The 18,540-nt window shown below is 27.1% G+C and overlaps 1 protein-coding gene across 1 annotated transcript in view; it reads left to right on the top strand.

The window, feature by feature from the left end:
• The first annotated feature begins 236 nt into the window (after nucleotides 1–236).
• Nucleotides 237–18,540, top strand: part of LOC100198092 (ATP-dependent zinc metalloprotease YME1L1) — a 52,520-nt gene continuing 34,216 nt past the window's right edge. Inside the window, exons 1-4 of the mRNA XM_065809182.1 lie at nucleotides 237–385; nucleotides 565–717; nucleotides 3,456–3,630; nucleotides 15,692–15,763. Of these exons, the coding sequence (XP_065665254.1) occupies nucleotides 350–385; nucleotides 565–717; nucleotides 3,456–3,630; nucleotides 15,692–15,763 (436 nt within the window). The 5' untranslated portion in view covers nucleotides 237–349. The remainder of the gene's footprint in view (nucleotides 386–564; nucleotides 718–3,455; nucleotides 3,631–15,691; nucleotides 15,764–18,540) is intronic.

Here is an 18,540-nt window from a genome sequence, read left to right as displayed (position 1 = left end):
TTTGGAAGATATTATACCCGCAAAATATTTTTTTGAAAATATTTTGCGAAAATGTTTTCTAACGCAAAAAATAAAAACCCGCAGATGGGCCCAGCATAGGGCTCTGTTCTAGAATGTGGGGGCCATGGCTGTTGTAAAACAATTTAATGCAAAACTAAGTGATGTAACAAACATTGGTTATTTGTGGAATTTGTTGAATTAAAAATTGTTGAATTAAAATTTGTTGAAAAAAGTTTAAACAAAGCGGAAAAAGACTTTCTACGGAAAATTAGTCCGAAGTAGTAACGGAATTCGCGATTATACGCGCTATGATTATTTTAACATTTGGAAGTTTTTAAAAGACTTGTTAATGGCTTCATCCGTTCTGGTTTTTGGTTCATCACAGGTTAGGATCCACATCCACATAAGCGTGTGGAGACCATCAAAGTTTATAAAACAAGCAATCCTTGTTGAGAAATATTTAAATATATAGTTATTTTATAGTTAATAGTCATTAAGTATAACATAAGTTATAACCTGGTTTGTGTTTATTTTAATGGTTTTTTTAAAAAATTGCTAAAACAGGTGACTGGAGTTATCAATGAAATTCTACCGTCAATAAGTTCCATAAAATCTTGTTTTTGTAACAAAAAAACACCGAAAACTTGTAAGCTTAAAGAAAACAAATACAATGGGGAATTTATCACTTCAAAAACAATAAATATCAAAAAAAGAGAGGTAATATTAATAAAATTAACTTTATTTTCAAAACAGTGGTTCTAATTTGTTGGGTTGAGCTAAAAATATAGCTCAGCCCAATTAGGTTGCCTTGTTTTTCCCAAAAAAATTTTAAATAATTGACCCTTAGTAATAAAAAATAACTATAGCATTCTATAATCTTATTTTAATCTAAATTTTTTTACATGAATCTAAATTATTTCTAAATTTATTGTTTCTTGGTTTATTGCTTGTGATTGAATAACAAATCTTAATAAAACTTGTTGATGTGCTTTATTCATTCAAAAACAATAAAATAAGAAATAATAAATTTGAAAATAATTTTGATTTAATTTTGATTAGATTTGACAAATGTATTTAAATTTCTCAAATTAGAAAAAGTTTTTTTTTTTACATTTTTTTTTTTTTTAACAAACTAGTTTTAGTTTTAGGTTTCGTTATTTTTATATGGTGTATCTAGGAAGATTTTTTAAATCGTTGAATCATTTATTTCTAATCACAGCTTTAAAGTTGTTTTTGAAGGACAATACTCTTCTTTATTTTTAGTAACTTTTTTGGTGCCACAGGTTCCATACTTTGTCCTTTATTGTTTTCCGTTTATAATAATGAACTCCCTGAGAATCTTGCATCAAAAGTGGCCCTATTTTTTGACAACCTAACTATATACTCTATGTACTCTTGGCAAAATATCACCTTTTGATAACTTAGGCAGTTGATCTTCAGTTGGTTTAATATTTAAATAGATGATATTTCAGTATATAGAATGTGGAAATGGAATTAACTCAAAATTTTTATTTTGGTGACTTGGTGCGTTTTACAGATAGGCTCCTCATATAGTTCAGTTCAGGGTTGTTAAAGCAAAAAAAGTAAGAGCAAAAAAGTTACTGGTATTTATTAGCTTATTTTTAATTTAAAAAAAAAAATTTAATAAAAAAGAAAATTTTATATATTTTAATAAACTTAAAGTAGTATAATTAATAATAAAAAATAGTTGATAAAATATCTATTTAAATTATTAATAAAAAGTTATTTAAATGCAACATTTTGAAAAAAAAGATAAAAATCAGTATTATTAAAAAAAAAAAGGAAAAATTCGCTTTAACATCTTTTCGCTTTAACCACCTGCTACCCCTCATATACAATCCTTTAGCATCTGCTAAAGTTGCCTCTCTTTATTATGTTTGCTATTTTCTTACTTATGATTCTATTCTCTACCTCTAAGTCTCTTATTCATCCATGTATTGATTACTGTTGTTACATTTAGACTGGTTCTTTAAATAATGATCTTTCTTTGCTAGACAAGATCCAAAAACTTTTATTCATCAAGCTTTTTTCCTCACACATCAATGCTTTATAATTCTCTCACGTCTTTGTGATTTCTCTACTTATACAGTCTTCTGTCAATTGCTTTCTTGCTCTTTAATTAAACTCTTTTTTTTTAAATTTAACTCCAACCTTAAATAGTGCTTGCAGCCTTGTTAGGAGTGAATTATTTAAAAAAAATTTAAATGCTAAGATATTATCGACAGATAAAAATATTTTATTTTTGGTTGGAGATTTTCGAAATAACTTGACATTTCAACTGACTTTTGTGATGACAGATTGCAAGTGTACTTTCACTTTTAAAATGGGAATGTTTTCATCCATGGAATCACCAAAAAAAAAGACTTCTGTGTCACATTCAGAATTGTCACTGGTGACTTTAGATTTATCACTAGTGACATCTTTGCCACTTGTTACATCCAATCTGTTATTGTCAATTTTTTGGAAAGGCTTCTTGTACAACACTTCTTGAACTGTCAAATGCACTCCATGGGTGTAGCACGTTTGATGCTCTGCTTGAAATTTTCTAAAACTTCATCATAAAAGCTCCATCCGTAATTGAGCAAACAATGCTATTGCCAATGTTCAACCTACATTTAGGCACTTTTTCTGTGACAACCTTTTTCAGCTGGCAGAGATCCAGAAATTTGAGTAAAGTCCAGGTTCATGTATGTGTGCGTTTGATGACTAATAATATTCATGTGCCTTCAATTTTTTAAGGGAGTGTAATCAATCTGTGTGAAAAAGTTTTTGATTTTTTGGAAAATCATAAACTTTTTCACACAGATTGAATGAAAGAGCTGTTAACAATGGCAAACTAAATCCAAAGAGTGCTGTAAGTCTTGCAATTATTTTTTCGTTTGGTTGCTTTGGGAAAACAGTTAGACTTAGACTTTTATGATTTTTTTTTGCAGCTTTTGTTGCCAACTTTTCCTGTGTTAGTATAGTAAGAATAATTATTTATCAACATTGTTTTTTTATTTATCAACGTTGCTTTTTCATTTCATTGTTTTACCGGTAAATTGGTAAAACAATTTACCAGTAAATTTTTGGCAAAAGCTCAGCCATAGTCAGCGCAAAATCTTTACACCAGTTCAAAAAAGTTTATGATAAGATAAAGCAAATGATTAAAAGTATAAAAAGAATACATTAAAAAATTAGTTGTTGAAGTGTTCGATTGACACTCGCTGGTTCCTCTACCAGCTATAATATTTAGACAATACTGTATCATGTACATTTACATGATACAGTATAGTCTATACTGTATCATGTACATTTACAACCCACAAAAATCCTCACAAAAGCACACACTTGTGTGTGCTTTTGTGAGGATTTTTGTGGGTTGTTTAATTTTTTGTCTACTATTTTGTTGTTACTATTGTTTTAATTTATAGTTTATTATTATTTATTTTCAGTCTGGTTTGAAAGTTTTTCATGAATTGGGTTTGCATCATCTACCTTCTGACTGGATAAATTTTATTCAAGTTCCAAATTTAAAATGGTCTCCTGATTTTCTTTTATTAAAAAACTCTTCAAACCATTGGAATGTTTCTCACATATCAAACAACACTTTCTTTGATAACAAACATGGTAAAAAGTATATTTTATTTTTAATTACAAAAATTTAGCTATTGTTTTGAACTATAACTTTTTTAAAATTTAAATGTCTCTGCTACTAGTCAATATTTGATTCTCTTTTCATTGTTTTTTATAATATTTTATTCTTTTTAAATTTCATTGTTTTTTATAATATTCTATTCTCTATATAAGCACTAAAAAACTAAAATTACCTAAGCTTTAAGTTACCCAAAACTATGTGCTTTATGGATACTCATATGCTCTCATTTTTCAATTTAAACAAGATTTTTATTTTTTGAAATTTGACCTAGGTTGGGACCTAATGCTAGATACCTAATACTAGGTCGGGTCACTTAATACTAGATAGGAATAATGAATAATTAAATCAAATAATTTTATTTAATTTTCACTACATATAAACATATTGATTTGAACCTAAAGATTAAAAAACAATTATATACTTAAGTTAAAAACATTACAAAAAGTTTCATCAAACATTTAGAGTTTAGTGCAGTATTTAAACCTTGTGTAAATACTACACCAAAATTAAGTTTTTTCAATTTACTCATCATAAATACTAGTTTTGTTACGACCGTGGCCTACTATATAACATGTCCCAATTTATAAAGTTTTTTATGGGTGATTCTATAAAGTTTTTCAAAATCAAAACCTTAAGGTTTTTATCAGACTTTATTGAAGTTTGATTAATTTACTTGATTCGCCTTTTTTAATTTTTTAATTTATTCGCCTTGAAATTCTAGTTATTATTATTACCAATATTTTGTAAATCTGTTTGTTTGTGCGGTGCATCTTGTATCCACACGCATATAATTATTGTTACAAGCAACAACTTTTTAGATTATAATATAGCATAATTAAATTGTGGTACATTTGATAAAGTCATAAAATGTATAATACTTGATATTTGCGGTAACAAATAGAATTAGCCTCATCAATAATTATTTTCAGTTTACTTGTATATTTTGATCTGGTGATACGCATTTGTGACTTGGTTTATTATTATTATTTGTAAGTTAAACAAAGACTGTGAAATCAGTGCTCATAAAGTTTTTAACATTTGGTTTTTGATACCTTAATTTGAAATGGGACGTGGTAAGCGTTTAATGAAGAATTAGCAGTAATCAAAGCATACAAAGATACAGGCTTATCTAATAAGGAAATTGCAGAGAAAATTAAAAGATCTCCAAAAGTGGTTAATAATTACTTCAAGATTGGCATTAATTATGGAGCTTATAAAAAAATTGGTGGCAAACGTAAAATTGATAATCCTACTAAACAAGTTATTGTACGTCTTGCTGTTGCTCAGCAGATGATTGGATCTCAAATTCGTCTTGATTTACAATTACTGTATCTGTTCAACGCGTGAGACAAATCTAAGCGTAAACCAAAACCAAAACTTACTGCTCGTCATAAAGAAGTTACATTACAATTTGCAAAAAAACATATGTCTTAGCAGGAAGAGTGGCATCAAGTTCTCTTCAGTGATAATAAAAAAGTTCAATCTAGGTGGTCCTGATGTCTATCAATATTACTGGCATGATTTTCGAAAAGAGAAAGAAACTCGGATGAGTCATAAATTTGGTGGTGGAACTGTTATGATTTTGGGGGCTTTTTCCTTTTCTGGAAAACTCCACTGGCATGGATTTCAACAAAAATTAATTCACAGGACTACATTGACTTATTAAAAATAAGTTCGCTTGAACATAGTGAGGAATTGATAGGTGAAAATTTCACTTTTCAATAAGATAAAGATGTTATACATAACTCAAAGCTTACAAAAGCTTGGTTTAGAGAAAAAAATATTCACATAATGGAATGGCCTGCATCTAGTCCAGATCTTAACCTAATTGAAACTCTATGGGGAGTACTTTCTAGAAGGGTTTATGAAAAAGGTAAGCAATTTGCATCCACCTTGGAGCTGAAAACTCATATCAGAGAAGCTAGGAATGAGATATCTATAGAAACTATCCAAAATCTTGTGACTAGTATGTCAAGTCGCATATTTGACGTTATTAAAAATTGAGGAAGCAATACTAAGTATTAAATGAGCGTAAAACATTTTCTGTATTTTCTTGTATATAACGTAAACAAGGCTAATTCTATTTTCTCCACAAATTGAATACTTTAATTTTTTTTTCCATTTGTGACTAATTAAACATACCAATTTATAAACTTTTTAGTTGTAGTAGAAGATAATAAAAAATAAAGTAGACTTTATAATTGTTTTACTGCCATTTTTGTTAAATTAGAACAAAAAATAAAGGTGAGGCTGATTCTATTTCCTCCGCTGTACATTTACTTTAAAAAAACAACATTTGTATTACAATATGAATCTATCAATTTAAGATTCATTTATTTCTAAAGGAAAAAATATCTATACAATGTTGTTAATATATATATATATATATTATTTCATTTGTTAATATATATATTATTGTTTCATTTATTTATGTCTTTCATGGTTTGTTGAACTTTAAAAGCAACAACTTCATCTTTTCTAATGTTTCCATTTTTAATTTGTTGCTCATTGTTGAAATATATGTTGGTAACAATGAAGAGTGTTTTTCTAAAAGATGCAATCACATTTTTATTGTTTTGAGAAAAATACAAAAAACTAATTGTCAGGCAAAGATTTTTCTAATATCTATAATTTTGTAATTGTAAATAAAGATGATGAACAAATTTTTTATTGGTACTAACATTGTTATATTTGTACGTTTATCATTAAAAAGTTCAAATGTTGAAAAAACTTAATATTTGAAAAAAAGGACGTAGCGCCTTTTAGAAAAACGCTCTTCAATTGTGTTTGCCAATTTCCTTCCCCATTCCTCATGTTCTATACACATAAAACTACTATCACTTGCTTGATACATTTTAAGTGCCAACAAGGATGCACTTTTTATATTATGTAAAAAACTTTAATAATAATTTTTTTACAGTATCCAAAATTATAAACCCATTACAAACATAATAAGCTAATCGTTTAGAAGGTTTTTTAAAACCACCACATGACAGAATTTCAAGATATTCTGTTGAGACCTGATTGAAACTTCATGTTGTCAGACAGTTAGCACAGTTGTATGCAAGATTTTTTGTGATGTAAACAGGTACATTAATGGAAACTTCATAAGAGAGTCGTGAGACACCTCGTTCTCTTGAATATCATTGCTCAATTTTCCAATTTTAATAAACGGTCATTTCTGTCAATTTTTGTATTGGATTTCAGATTGCTTGTCCAACTATTGGCATTGGATTTCTCCCAAAATATCTTTTCAGATTGTTGAACTTTGCGTAAACTAACTAAAAATCTTCCACCACTCATTTGACAATAGTTATTAAAATGCCTTTCTAGAAACCGGCTATTTAAAACATACTTATATCCTTCTGAAAATCAATGTTGTAATTAATGCATTAGTTGTCTCAACAGACAAAGTATATTTATTTTAAATTGTAACTTTTTCTGTTTATAATCCACGTTACATTATCTCAAATAAACTGTGATTTTTTATCTCCTGGAATAGCTGTAATATCAATCTTATTGTTTGTGTTAGACATTACCTTTGAATTAGAAATAGTCCACCAAATATTAAAAAGCTTTAGAAATCCAGCAGTTGCAATTTCTTTTGGAAAAGAGCTGATGATTGCAGCAGAGGTGTTTTCATCAAAGATATTTAAAGCTAAATGAACACTTTGATTGTTATTTCCAGGATATAAAGTTTGTGCAGATAACTTAAAAGCTTTTTTTAAGTTAGCAGGAAACAATTCATCTTTTTTTAAATATTATGCAATAAACTCCAAGAAATTTGACTAGCTTCAACATGAATAATATCGTCAAACTTGTTGAAATCGGTAGGTGGAAATACATACCGTTTTAAATTTAATAAATTATTCCTAATATTTTTTAGCAAATGAACTTTGTCATATAAATTGTAAACCCTGGATGTCCCATAAAAGTAAAAAATATGTCACTATCTTGTTTACCAAATTTTAAACATGGAATCTTGAATGCTGAAATATTTGTTGCATGATTATCAGTTATTATTAGGTCATACATTAAAGCTTTATATAAAGTTTCTAATGTTTCTTCTATATGTGAACTATTGAAAGAAACAGAAGTTTGAAACTCTAGACAGGCCTTAATAACAAAGGGGATCGATTCTTTTAAGCTAACCACCATGAACACAACTATGCCTACCATTTTCCAAAAGTAATAATAATCCTGATATTGGATCAATGCCAAGAAGTGTAAACACTTTTAATAGCAAAGTATACGCTTGTTTTGATTTATACTATGCATTAGAGAAAATCTAATTATTTCAGTTGCGTAGATTGGATATCCTTGTAGTTTATAAAGAGATAATTTATACAAATCTGATATACTTTTTCGAAACCATTTAGGTAGTAAACGACTGGGGCTATGGCCGGGGCTAAGTGACCATGTGTCATAAAAACTAAAGGCAGTTTTTATGACACATGGTCACTGTTACTGGAACATTCTTCAATCATTCACTTATAATTACTCCTTCAATCAACAACACAATGCTTTTTTGGCATTGCAAAAAAAATTATTAGTTATATTTAAAAAACATATAAAATTTAAACCATCTGAATATTGTTAAATTGGTTTATTTGCAAGCTTTATTTGCAAACCCATATGTTTATTTGCAAACCCATATGTTTTCAGCCCACTAATTTTTTGCTTTCAAAGCAACAAGTCCAGCCTTGTTATATAGTAGGCCATGTTACGACTATTAAATAATTAAACTGTCGACTAAATCGACTAATATATTTTCGTAAGTTGACTAAAATAGACAAATACATTTTTAAAGTTGACTAAAAGTCGATTTAGTCGAAATATGGAAATAATTTTTTTTTTTTTTAAATAAATTGTCCTAAAAATAATTAAGTAATTTTTTTTTGCTTTCTATTTTTTAACATCATATCATTTAAATGTTAATGCAGCAAAACAATATGAGAGAATAACCGCTCCAACAACTTGACAGTTTGTTCCCAGACCCCAAAGATTTAGGGACTGCCTTAAATACTTGCTATATATCAAAGTCTTTAAAATCATATTTACAATGTAATTGTATAGAAAGCATTTTGATTTTGCAACTTTGCAACTTAATTTTACCCCAGATCCCCTAGCCAGCTTGGAGCAGCCCTGTATGAAAGTATTTATGAAAATCAAAAGCATTGATTAAACAAAAGAAAAAGAAAAAACTATTGAAATACATAACTGATTGTTTAATTAGGTATAATTGTTTTTATTTTATTTTTTTATGTAGTTATTATGGTGCTCCCAGAAGTCCTTACAGTCTTATTATAGAGCACCGGAAAGAGCCTAAATAATGCTAATATGATATGAATTAGATAAAACTCTTTTTTTTTAATTAAAAATTTGATTAAATTAGAAAAGAGTAAACAAAAAATAGATAATAATTAGATAAATTAGAAAAGAGTAAACAAAAAATAAGTAATAGTTATAATTAGACATGTCATACTTCCTAAAATAGCTATTCACTGTGTAAGCTACCACTGGCAAATAATAAATTTTTTTAGCAAACTATATTAGGATGTTTTGCATTAGCTGATCATCACTCGTAAGGGTTTTCTGTCAGAGAAAAGCTTTTCTCTGATTATAAAAATACATTTAAACATCCTTAAAGATGTTTCATTTAACTTGTATTTTGCCAGTTTGTAGAGTGTTGGAAACTTTACAATATTGCATCATTCAGCCAAAACTGCCAATTTTTGACATCTTTTGCCAGTATACCCACAATATACACTTCAATGAACCAGATCGCAACCCTCAAAATAGGAAAGTGTCACGAAATATTTGGCAGCCAAATATTTAGTGCTTTGACTGAACGTCTAGCCAAATAGTCAGTATTTAGCAAAACCACTAACCGTGACTCTCTAGTTATAATAGTACATCCTTTTGTTTTTAAAGAAACAAGCAAAAATAAAAGATTAGAAAGTTAAATTGAATGAAAAGGTAAAAGGATTTTAGGACTTTTCATCGACTAAATCAACTTTTAGTCAATTAGTAGGAAGTCTATAGTCATTTAAATCAACTATTTATATATTTTTAGTTGACTAATTTTGACTTTTGACTAGTCAACTTAGTTGAAGTCGATAACAACGCTAATAATAAATGCGATAAACGAACATTTTATATTTTATTAAGCTTAAATACATTTTCTTAAATTTATCACACATTGTACGTTTATAACATGTTAGTACATATGTATATTATGTTTATATTTGATGTGTATATTATGTTTATGTTACAATTATATTGATACATGTGTATTATCAATTTGCTAAATAAATTATGTTTGGTGTATTTTTCAGATAATTTCAATAAAGTTTGTGTTTTCTCATTGCAGTACAATTATTATATATCTGATAGATATATAAAGAAAAAAATTTGACACTAATTTTTTTTTCAATTTTAAATATCTTTTAACAAAACTTAAATTTTCTTATTAAAACCCTTAAAAAATATAATTTTTTGATCAACATTATTTTGTCAACTTCATAAAGTAAGGTGTTTCAGGGGTGGATCCAGGATTTTTATTGCCTGAAGCAAAAATAACATAAATATTTTTTTGTCTTCAAAAAAAAAAAATAGGTCCTCGCTTTTCACATATGCCGACAGTGCTAAAAGTCCAAGTTTGCCGACTGTACTATATGATCTACATATGCCGATGTATTTACATTAGGTTCTTGGTATTCCTGTTGCCAGTCAATGTATTTATGCCAAATAACACACAAAACATTGTCATAAATTTATCTATATATTTAAATCAACAAAATATTTGTGGTTGTTAAAATGTTTTGGTCTGCAAAAAAATTGTAGGTTGATATTTTAAAATGAAAATGACAAGTTTAATTTAAATTTATTTAAAATTCAATTTTTTTTTATTTAGTTAAAATATGTTTTAAAACACATGCTTTGTTTAATGGCTTACTTATAGATATTATAAAATATCTGAAAATTAAAATAGACACTGTAACGATTTGTATAAATTTATATAAACAATTTATAAATATTTTCATTTTTTTAATAATAAACTTCATTAATTCATTACAATAAACTTTTTGTCGAATAATCGTTTCAATAAAAATATATTGCTTTAAATAAATAAGGAATGCTTTTAAAATCTTAAAATAGCAAACTTCAGGCATATTACCATAAACAACGATACAACCAACAAATGTCAGCAAATAATAAAAGCAAAAGTGTCAATGAATAAATGTCAACCTAACAGGACAAACTTAATATGATCGTTCTTCGTTTAAAACAACATAGTTCTTTGTTTGATTTTGGTGTAGAAAGTTTTCAGTAGTTTTTTATAAATGAATATAGGAAAGTATATTGTGATGATAACACTCAATTTCAATTAAGTAATGCATTAAAGCATAAAAATATTGAATATAGAAGTCAACCAAACTTTATCTTTAATCAAATTGAAGAAAAGCCATTGAACAGTATTGTCAAAAGGACTTTTTAATTCACTTATTACAAATGATTTTGGATATTGACCAAAGTTTAAAAAAATAAAACATTATACTGTCAAAATTTCATATTCGTTAAACAAATCATAATTCCAAAATACATGTTAATGTAAACAATAGACTTATTTGGTTTCGAAGAACACTTAAAAAATATGTCTAAAGATACTTTTCTTAAATTTCTAAATTCTGTTTCAAGTAGTTCTGTAACAAATTTTCCTAATGTAACATATTTGTAACAAAAGTGTATCTCTTAATAGCGTTTTAATCAGCTAGGCTATATTTTCACGTGAATAATTTGCAAAATACCTTGTGACATGTGTTAATATTTATGCCTATTTTCTGATTTTTTTCATGCAAAATGCTGTATTGCAAAAATCCAAAACAAACTTTCTTTGTTTATCATTTAGATCTCTGAGGAAGCTTTTTGATCATTATTGAACCTAAAGTATATGCCCACACTTTTTAGATTAAAAGTTTTTCATTATGTGACAGCAAGATTAATAAAATCACCAGTCTAGTTAACGTTTGAGATAGTAGAAGTTTCAGGGTTATTAAGAGAAACATTGTAATTATTATTAGAAAAAAAAGTTTTGCTATTTCAGTCCATTATTTTGCATGTTTTTGATAACATGGACAAAAGTCAAACAACAAAAGAGTTCCATCTGTAGTTAACTAAGGTTTTTCATTAAATGTTAGAATTATAATTTTATCACATATAATTGCCTTTGCTATGCTATTTGACTCTCTTACTGATTCTAAAGTTAAATGAATTTGATCACTTAAAAATAAGGAATTTATTTGTTTACAGGTTTTCACATTTTCAAAAGAAATTTAGGACCATCAAATATGAAAACATCTGAAAATTTATATAAATTAAAAATCTTGTAACAAAGCACTTTTTTCATTTTTAACTAAAAAATCTCATTTTTAAATATAAAATCATTAAAAAAAAATGTCTATTACTTTTGTCTATTATTTTTATATAATCTTAAATAAAGTGATAACTTGTATTACAAATTATCACTTGCATTACTAGTTAATACGATATATTTATATATATATATATATATATATATATATATATATAATTGTTTTACTAGTTATCATAACATTTAAAACACTTTTCAAAAGACAATTAAATCATTGGTTTTCCAAAAACAGCATCTTCCTTATACAATAATATTTTTGTAACATACACCTTGTCGGAGAGAATAATAGTTCCTAGTATTTGGTCTAGGAATTAATTCGTGCGGTTTGACAAGGGATTACAAAACTAGCTTATTTTCTCAGCGTTTCGTTTAGCCACGCATGCATGCGAAGATTACTGTTATTGCGCATCATTTTCATTATAAATTATTTGATTTAAGAGTAAACAACACTATTTTTAATTTAACTGATAATGTCGATTTTTGTTCCTGGTAAAGTGTTTTTGCGGGGGATTCTTCTTCATTACTTTAACATGAAGAAAAGTGCTACCGAAAGTCATCGTATTTTGGTTGAAGTTTATGGTGACCATGCTCTAGCTGAGCGAACGTGTCAGAAGTGGTTTGCACAGTTTAAAAGTGGTGATTTTTGTTTGGAAGACCAAGAGCGACCAGGACAGCCGAAAAAATTTGAAGATGCAGAATTGGCAGCATTGCTCTATCAGGATCCTTGTCAAACGCAAGAGGACCTTGCAAAATCGTTTGGAGTTTCCAGGCGTTAACAGTTTCCAGACGCCTCAAAGCCTCAAAACGTTATTGACGACAATTAATGCATTTGAAGCAAGCTCTGGTCATAAAAAGACCAGAATGGGGTAATAGACATGATAAACTCATTTTTCAGCATGATAACGCTCGACCACATGTCGCAAAACCTGTCAAAAACTATTTGGAAAATGTCGGATGGGAAATGTTACCCTACCTGCCGTATTCTCCGGACATTGCTCCTTCTGACTACTACTTGTTCGATTGCATGAATAGCGATTTGATTGGACAGCGCTTCACTTCTTCAGAAAATATCGAAAAATGGGTCTCTGATTGGATCACTTCTAAGGATGAAGCATTTTTTCGACACGGAATTCGTAAATTGCCGGAAAGATGGGCAAAAGTAGTGACTAGCGATGGACACTATTTTCATTAATGTATTCATCCATTTAGTTTTTGAAATAAACCTTCAATTTTCAATTAAAAAGCGCATGAATTAATTCCTAGACCTAATAGAAATTTCCAAGTTAAAAAACTCTGGGAAATCTATAGGCTTTTTGTCTCTGGGAAATCTATAGGCTTTTTAAAACGTTTTTAGATCGTTTGACTTCTTCATTGATAAATAACTCATAGAACAGGAATAAACACATTTCACTATTTTTCATAAACATAAACAAATTTCATCATTTTCATAATAGACTTAAAGAAACCAACAGATGGTGCTATTTAATTTAGTCTTTATAATTATAAAACCTTTTCATTTAATGATTGCTATCCACTTCATTAAATTATTTTTTTAAACGGAGAGTGGATATTTAACTGAATTTCTGTCTTTGCTCCAAATTTTTTTTTTTTTTTTGCTACAGGTTCTCGCTATTTAACATAGTACATAATATTATTTAACATAGTCAACTTGCTCAGCTATGATTTTGAATAAATGTTTGAAGCGCCGCATTTTGACTACTTGTAACCTCTGTATCTTATTCAAATTATTTTTCTCTTTTGCATGAAAAAAAAATGTACGTAAAAAATAAAAAGGGAAAAAAAACCTGAGCTGACTGTAGCAATTGCTACACTTGCTACAGTCTGGATCCACTTCTGTGTTTACAGTTTCATTATTTGGAGTATGCAGCCCTTAGAATAAAGGTTGGCATGGCCAAATGCTGACCTTATTACCAACCTAGAAATTTTGACCTCGTTTCGATATTTTATGGTCAAACTTTTGTATCAAATTTTTTTGTCGATCTCTAAAACATTAAGGTAGGCAAATTATTTCCAACCTTATTTTTTCTAGCTCTGAGGGCTGAATATGTATACTGTTTTTAAGTGATCCTTGTTAAAAATTAAAAAAAAAATCATTACCATTATCATTATGATCATGGTCATCATCTGATCATCTTCTCTTTTGGCAAATATCACACTATATAAATACTAAAGTTTATATAAATATGTAAGGATAGTGTATGCCAGCATCTAAATAAATAGCAACCATGTATATTTATATCCATAGTATGTATTCTTAAGAACAAATGTCCTTTTATTATTCCAAGAAGCCAACGTAGACGTAAGTCCTGTCTGATGTTAAGCTCTGTTATTCTCAGTTTACTAAATCTTGTATCTTATCTCAGATGTTAGGTTCTAGAGACTTTTGGCTGGTTTTCATCAGTGTCATTAACTAAAATAAGTCTAACATTTAATCTCTAATTCATGGGTCTTATCTTTTTACTTTTCCCCAGAATAAAGCAGAGTTATTTGCAAAGAAGTCTTATTCTAATTTGACTCTTGAATCTAATAGCCATACTCTTATTGCCAGTTAAACAGATTAACCCTTTGTTAAACATCCAAATCACTCTGGCTTCCAATGCTAAAGTTAATTCTTAATTAACAACTTCTACAGTTTGTGCTCCAGACAAGATTTCCACCATAGTCTTAAAAAAATGTTGCATCCTTTTACTGTATCTGTTCCTTCATGCTATAAAAACTTTGATTAATCCAGTGTTTTTCCTTGCACATCAAAAAAACCGTAAAACTCTTACCAGTCTTTGTGTTTTCCTTTTTTATACAACCTACAATTTTTGAAGTTTTCAGTTAATCGTTTCCTTGTATTTTAACTTATTCTCTATTTAAAGTAACTTATAACTTAATAGTGGTTGCTTGCAATCTTGTTGGAAGTAAATTAGAGTTTAAAAATATAGTGTATAATAAATAATAAATGTAAACATAAAATCATAATATATAAAGTATTATAAAATTTTTTCTAGCTCCGGCTATAAACTTCTGCTAAATCTTATAATTTTGCCAGGGTTGGGGCTGGAGCCAGGTGTGCAAAAAGTATCATTTTGAGCCGGGGATGAGGTCACTTACTATTAACAGGTTTCAATAATGCTATTTACTTATTAAATTCTAAAAATATTTTGGAATAATTAAAGCAATTCATGCTACGCCTATTTGTACCCATAATTAAATCAGGGAATATCAGTTTTCTTTTAATTAAATATGTATGTTTGTTTTATGATAAAAAGTTTTTTTTAAAGCTTTTTGTGATTTCATTTTTAATTTGTTTGTGAAAACAAGTGTTTTATGCATTTACCTTATGCATTTTGCATTTTTGGGGTTATATACTTTTAACTAATTTTATATGATTTAATTAAATTAAAATAATAAATTTTATTTGAAAAAAGATTATTAGTTACCACAGTTTTAGTGAAAAAAGATTATTAGTTACCACAGTTGTTTGCTCAAACTCTGACACAGTACAGTTGTTTGCTCAAACTCTGACTCAACAAATATGATAAGTTTGATTATTAAAAATTTTTATATTATTTGAATATATTTGTTTCTAGGCTTACTTACAAAAATTAGCTTTTCTGGTATTTTAAGTCGACCTTATTCTACAACCAGTAAAGCTCTACACAGTAAGTATTATTTAATATGTATTAAACTTATAATTGTTATTTATTGTTTATACTCTTATTTGAATCCCAAACTCACTAGTATTTTCAAGGGTTATTCTTGACCCTTTTTGACAGCATTAAACATATTTGGGTGACTTTTTTTATGGCAAATATTGTGTGTTTTTTTATGGCAAAAAAATGCCTATATACATCAATGTTTCCGCATGATATCATTGATTTTTTTGTTTGTTTACAAAATTTATCTTTTAAACAAACAAAAAAATCAGTGATGTCATGTACTAAAACTCGTAGGAATAAAATGTGCTTGAATAAATTATCAATTCTGTATATTGCGGCGTATAATATGAAGACTGTTTGGCCTACAACAAAACAGAGAAGGCGAGCTTCAACTAAAACAAACAAAAAATTTTTTTCTTTGATATGTATTTATATATATGCATGTAAATGTGCAATTAATAACTTTAAATTTATTTAAAAGCAATTCATTTATTACAATGGCTTCTCATCGGCGGGGAAAAAATTGTGAAAAAGATAAATGAACAGTTGGAGGAGAAAATGTTCTTAGTATAAAGATTTTAATAATTTATAAATATTTTAATAGTTTAATGTTTTTAATAATCTGAGATATAAGATATTTTTTTATCTTTGCTCATTTTAAATAATTGTTAACTTTAGTTTTTTTTTATTTGAACTTGACACTTAATGCTAAGAAGATAATTGTTTTATGAAACACTGCTACAAAAATTACTTGTGTTACATAAAAAAGAGATTTTATTAAATATATATATTTTTAAGAATCCTATTTTAGTAATCCTATTTACCTATAAATCATTCATCATTTATTAAATTTGCAGCAAAAAGTTAGAAGATAAATAAAAAGATTTAAAGAAAAAAAAAGTGATTAAGTACAGTTAAAAGAAAAAATAATCTCTATATATATATATTTTATATATTTATAATTATTATGTATTTTATATATAAATATTATATATTATTATATATTTTCATATATATTATAAAAATAATATATAAAATATTTTTATTAAAACAATATTAAAATAAGAACTTTAATCATTTATGAAAAAAGATTTTTAACCACCAGTAAAATAAAAATAATTTTAAAAAAGTGAAGCAAAAAAAAAAGTGTTATAATTTACGCCATTTTATTTTTGTCAACAAAACAAATTAAAGTAGCATGTCATAAACTATAAAACTATTTTAAATGCTTATTAAAAATTGAAATGATTTTATGAAATTTTTAGTATATGCTTTTTCTAAATTTCATAATGGTTATTTGTAAAACATTGTTTTTCAAAACTCTGATTTTTTTTTCAATCGGTCAAACAATACTGGCAAGAATTCATTTTGGGAGGTCAAAATAGCAGTTTTAGTCATTTCAGGCAGTCATTGACCAGTCGTTGTTTTCCAAGCTGCATTAATAATATATAGTTATTAAAAATAGTCAAAATCTTAAAAGAAAGATACTAAGTTGCTAAGAAAATAAAATATTACACAACTTAGCAAAATCATGATAATTAACTGTACAAACAAACTTGGTAATGTGAGCAGAAAACAAAGTTCTTCTTATCTTAATTGTGAATTATTTTTGTTTTAATATGCTAATGATAAATGGTAAATATCAAATCATTAAAGTTTACTAAATTAAAACCATATTTTAACAATAGACATAAACTAATGATAGTTGGTAGAAGCACCAAGCTAGAATTAATGAAATAAAATAACAATAATAAAAAGTAGACATGTTTGTAATATATAATCTTTGCAATTAAAAATGAAAGATATAGTAGAAATAAAAAAATATACAAAAAAAGTTGATTTTTAAATTTGTAAAAAAATATATAAGGTTCTGTTAACTAAAAACATTGAAAAAATCTAATTTAATAAATATTACATATTTATTCACGTTTTTTAAATTTTTTAAATGTTTATTGAAAAAAAGGAGACAAAAAATATTTATATATTCTAGACTATTATTTGCACTAACTGTTTGTGATATAAGTTTTTCTACGCATTAGAACATTGTTCTAATATATGTAAAAAGAAGTGTGTATATATATAAATATATATATACACATACAGGGCTTGTGATAAAGAAAATCGCCAAGCGTGTTATATCACTCTTGTAAAATTATAATATGTTGTCATTGAGCGCAATTATGCACGCTGGGGGTCAAGGCTGCAAGAGTGATCTTGAAATTTGAAAATTGCGGAAGACCGTGTTTATAAAAAGCTTTTTATTTGTTATATAACTTTCATTCATCAATGTTTGAAGTAGTATCTACAACAGCACATTTATATTACTTCAACAATGTAGTTTTTTATACTTCCCAACTTCTTGTTTTTTATTTGCGCCAGATATTTTTTTAAACTATTAATGGTAAAAAAAAAATGCAACCAAACAAAAACACAAGTGCTTAATAAGTTCTTACAATAGTATTGAAGAATAAATTTGTGGCTAAAGTTTTTTGCTTTCGTTGTTTTGATATGTATTTAAAACACTGTTAACTTAATATTTACGATTAATGGTTTTTATATTTCTTGATATTTTTTTAATAATGAATTATTTTCGTAAATTAATTAATAATTATTAAAAATACTTTTTATGATTTCTTATTTAAATAACGCTTTTTTTTATCATCAAAAAATTAGTAGATCATAACATGAATAATTTAAAATTCTTCTTCAAAACTATTAGTTGTAAGTTGAATAACAGATTTTCCCCTCAACTGTTGTTTTTCTAAATGTCTTTGAATTGT

This window comes from Hydra vulgaris, chromosome 11 (assembly GCF_038396675.1).
Source record: "Hydra vulgaris chromosome 11, alternate assembly HydraT2T_AEP".
Taxonomy (NCBI): domain Eukaryota; kingdom Metazoa; phylum Cnidaria; class Hydrozoa; order Anthoathecata; family Hydridae; genus Hydra; species Hydra vulgaris.
Note: the sequence above shows the minus strand (reverse complement) of the source record. Positions and strands in the feature narration are given on the sequence as shown.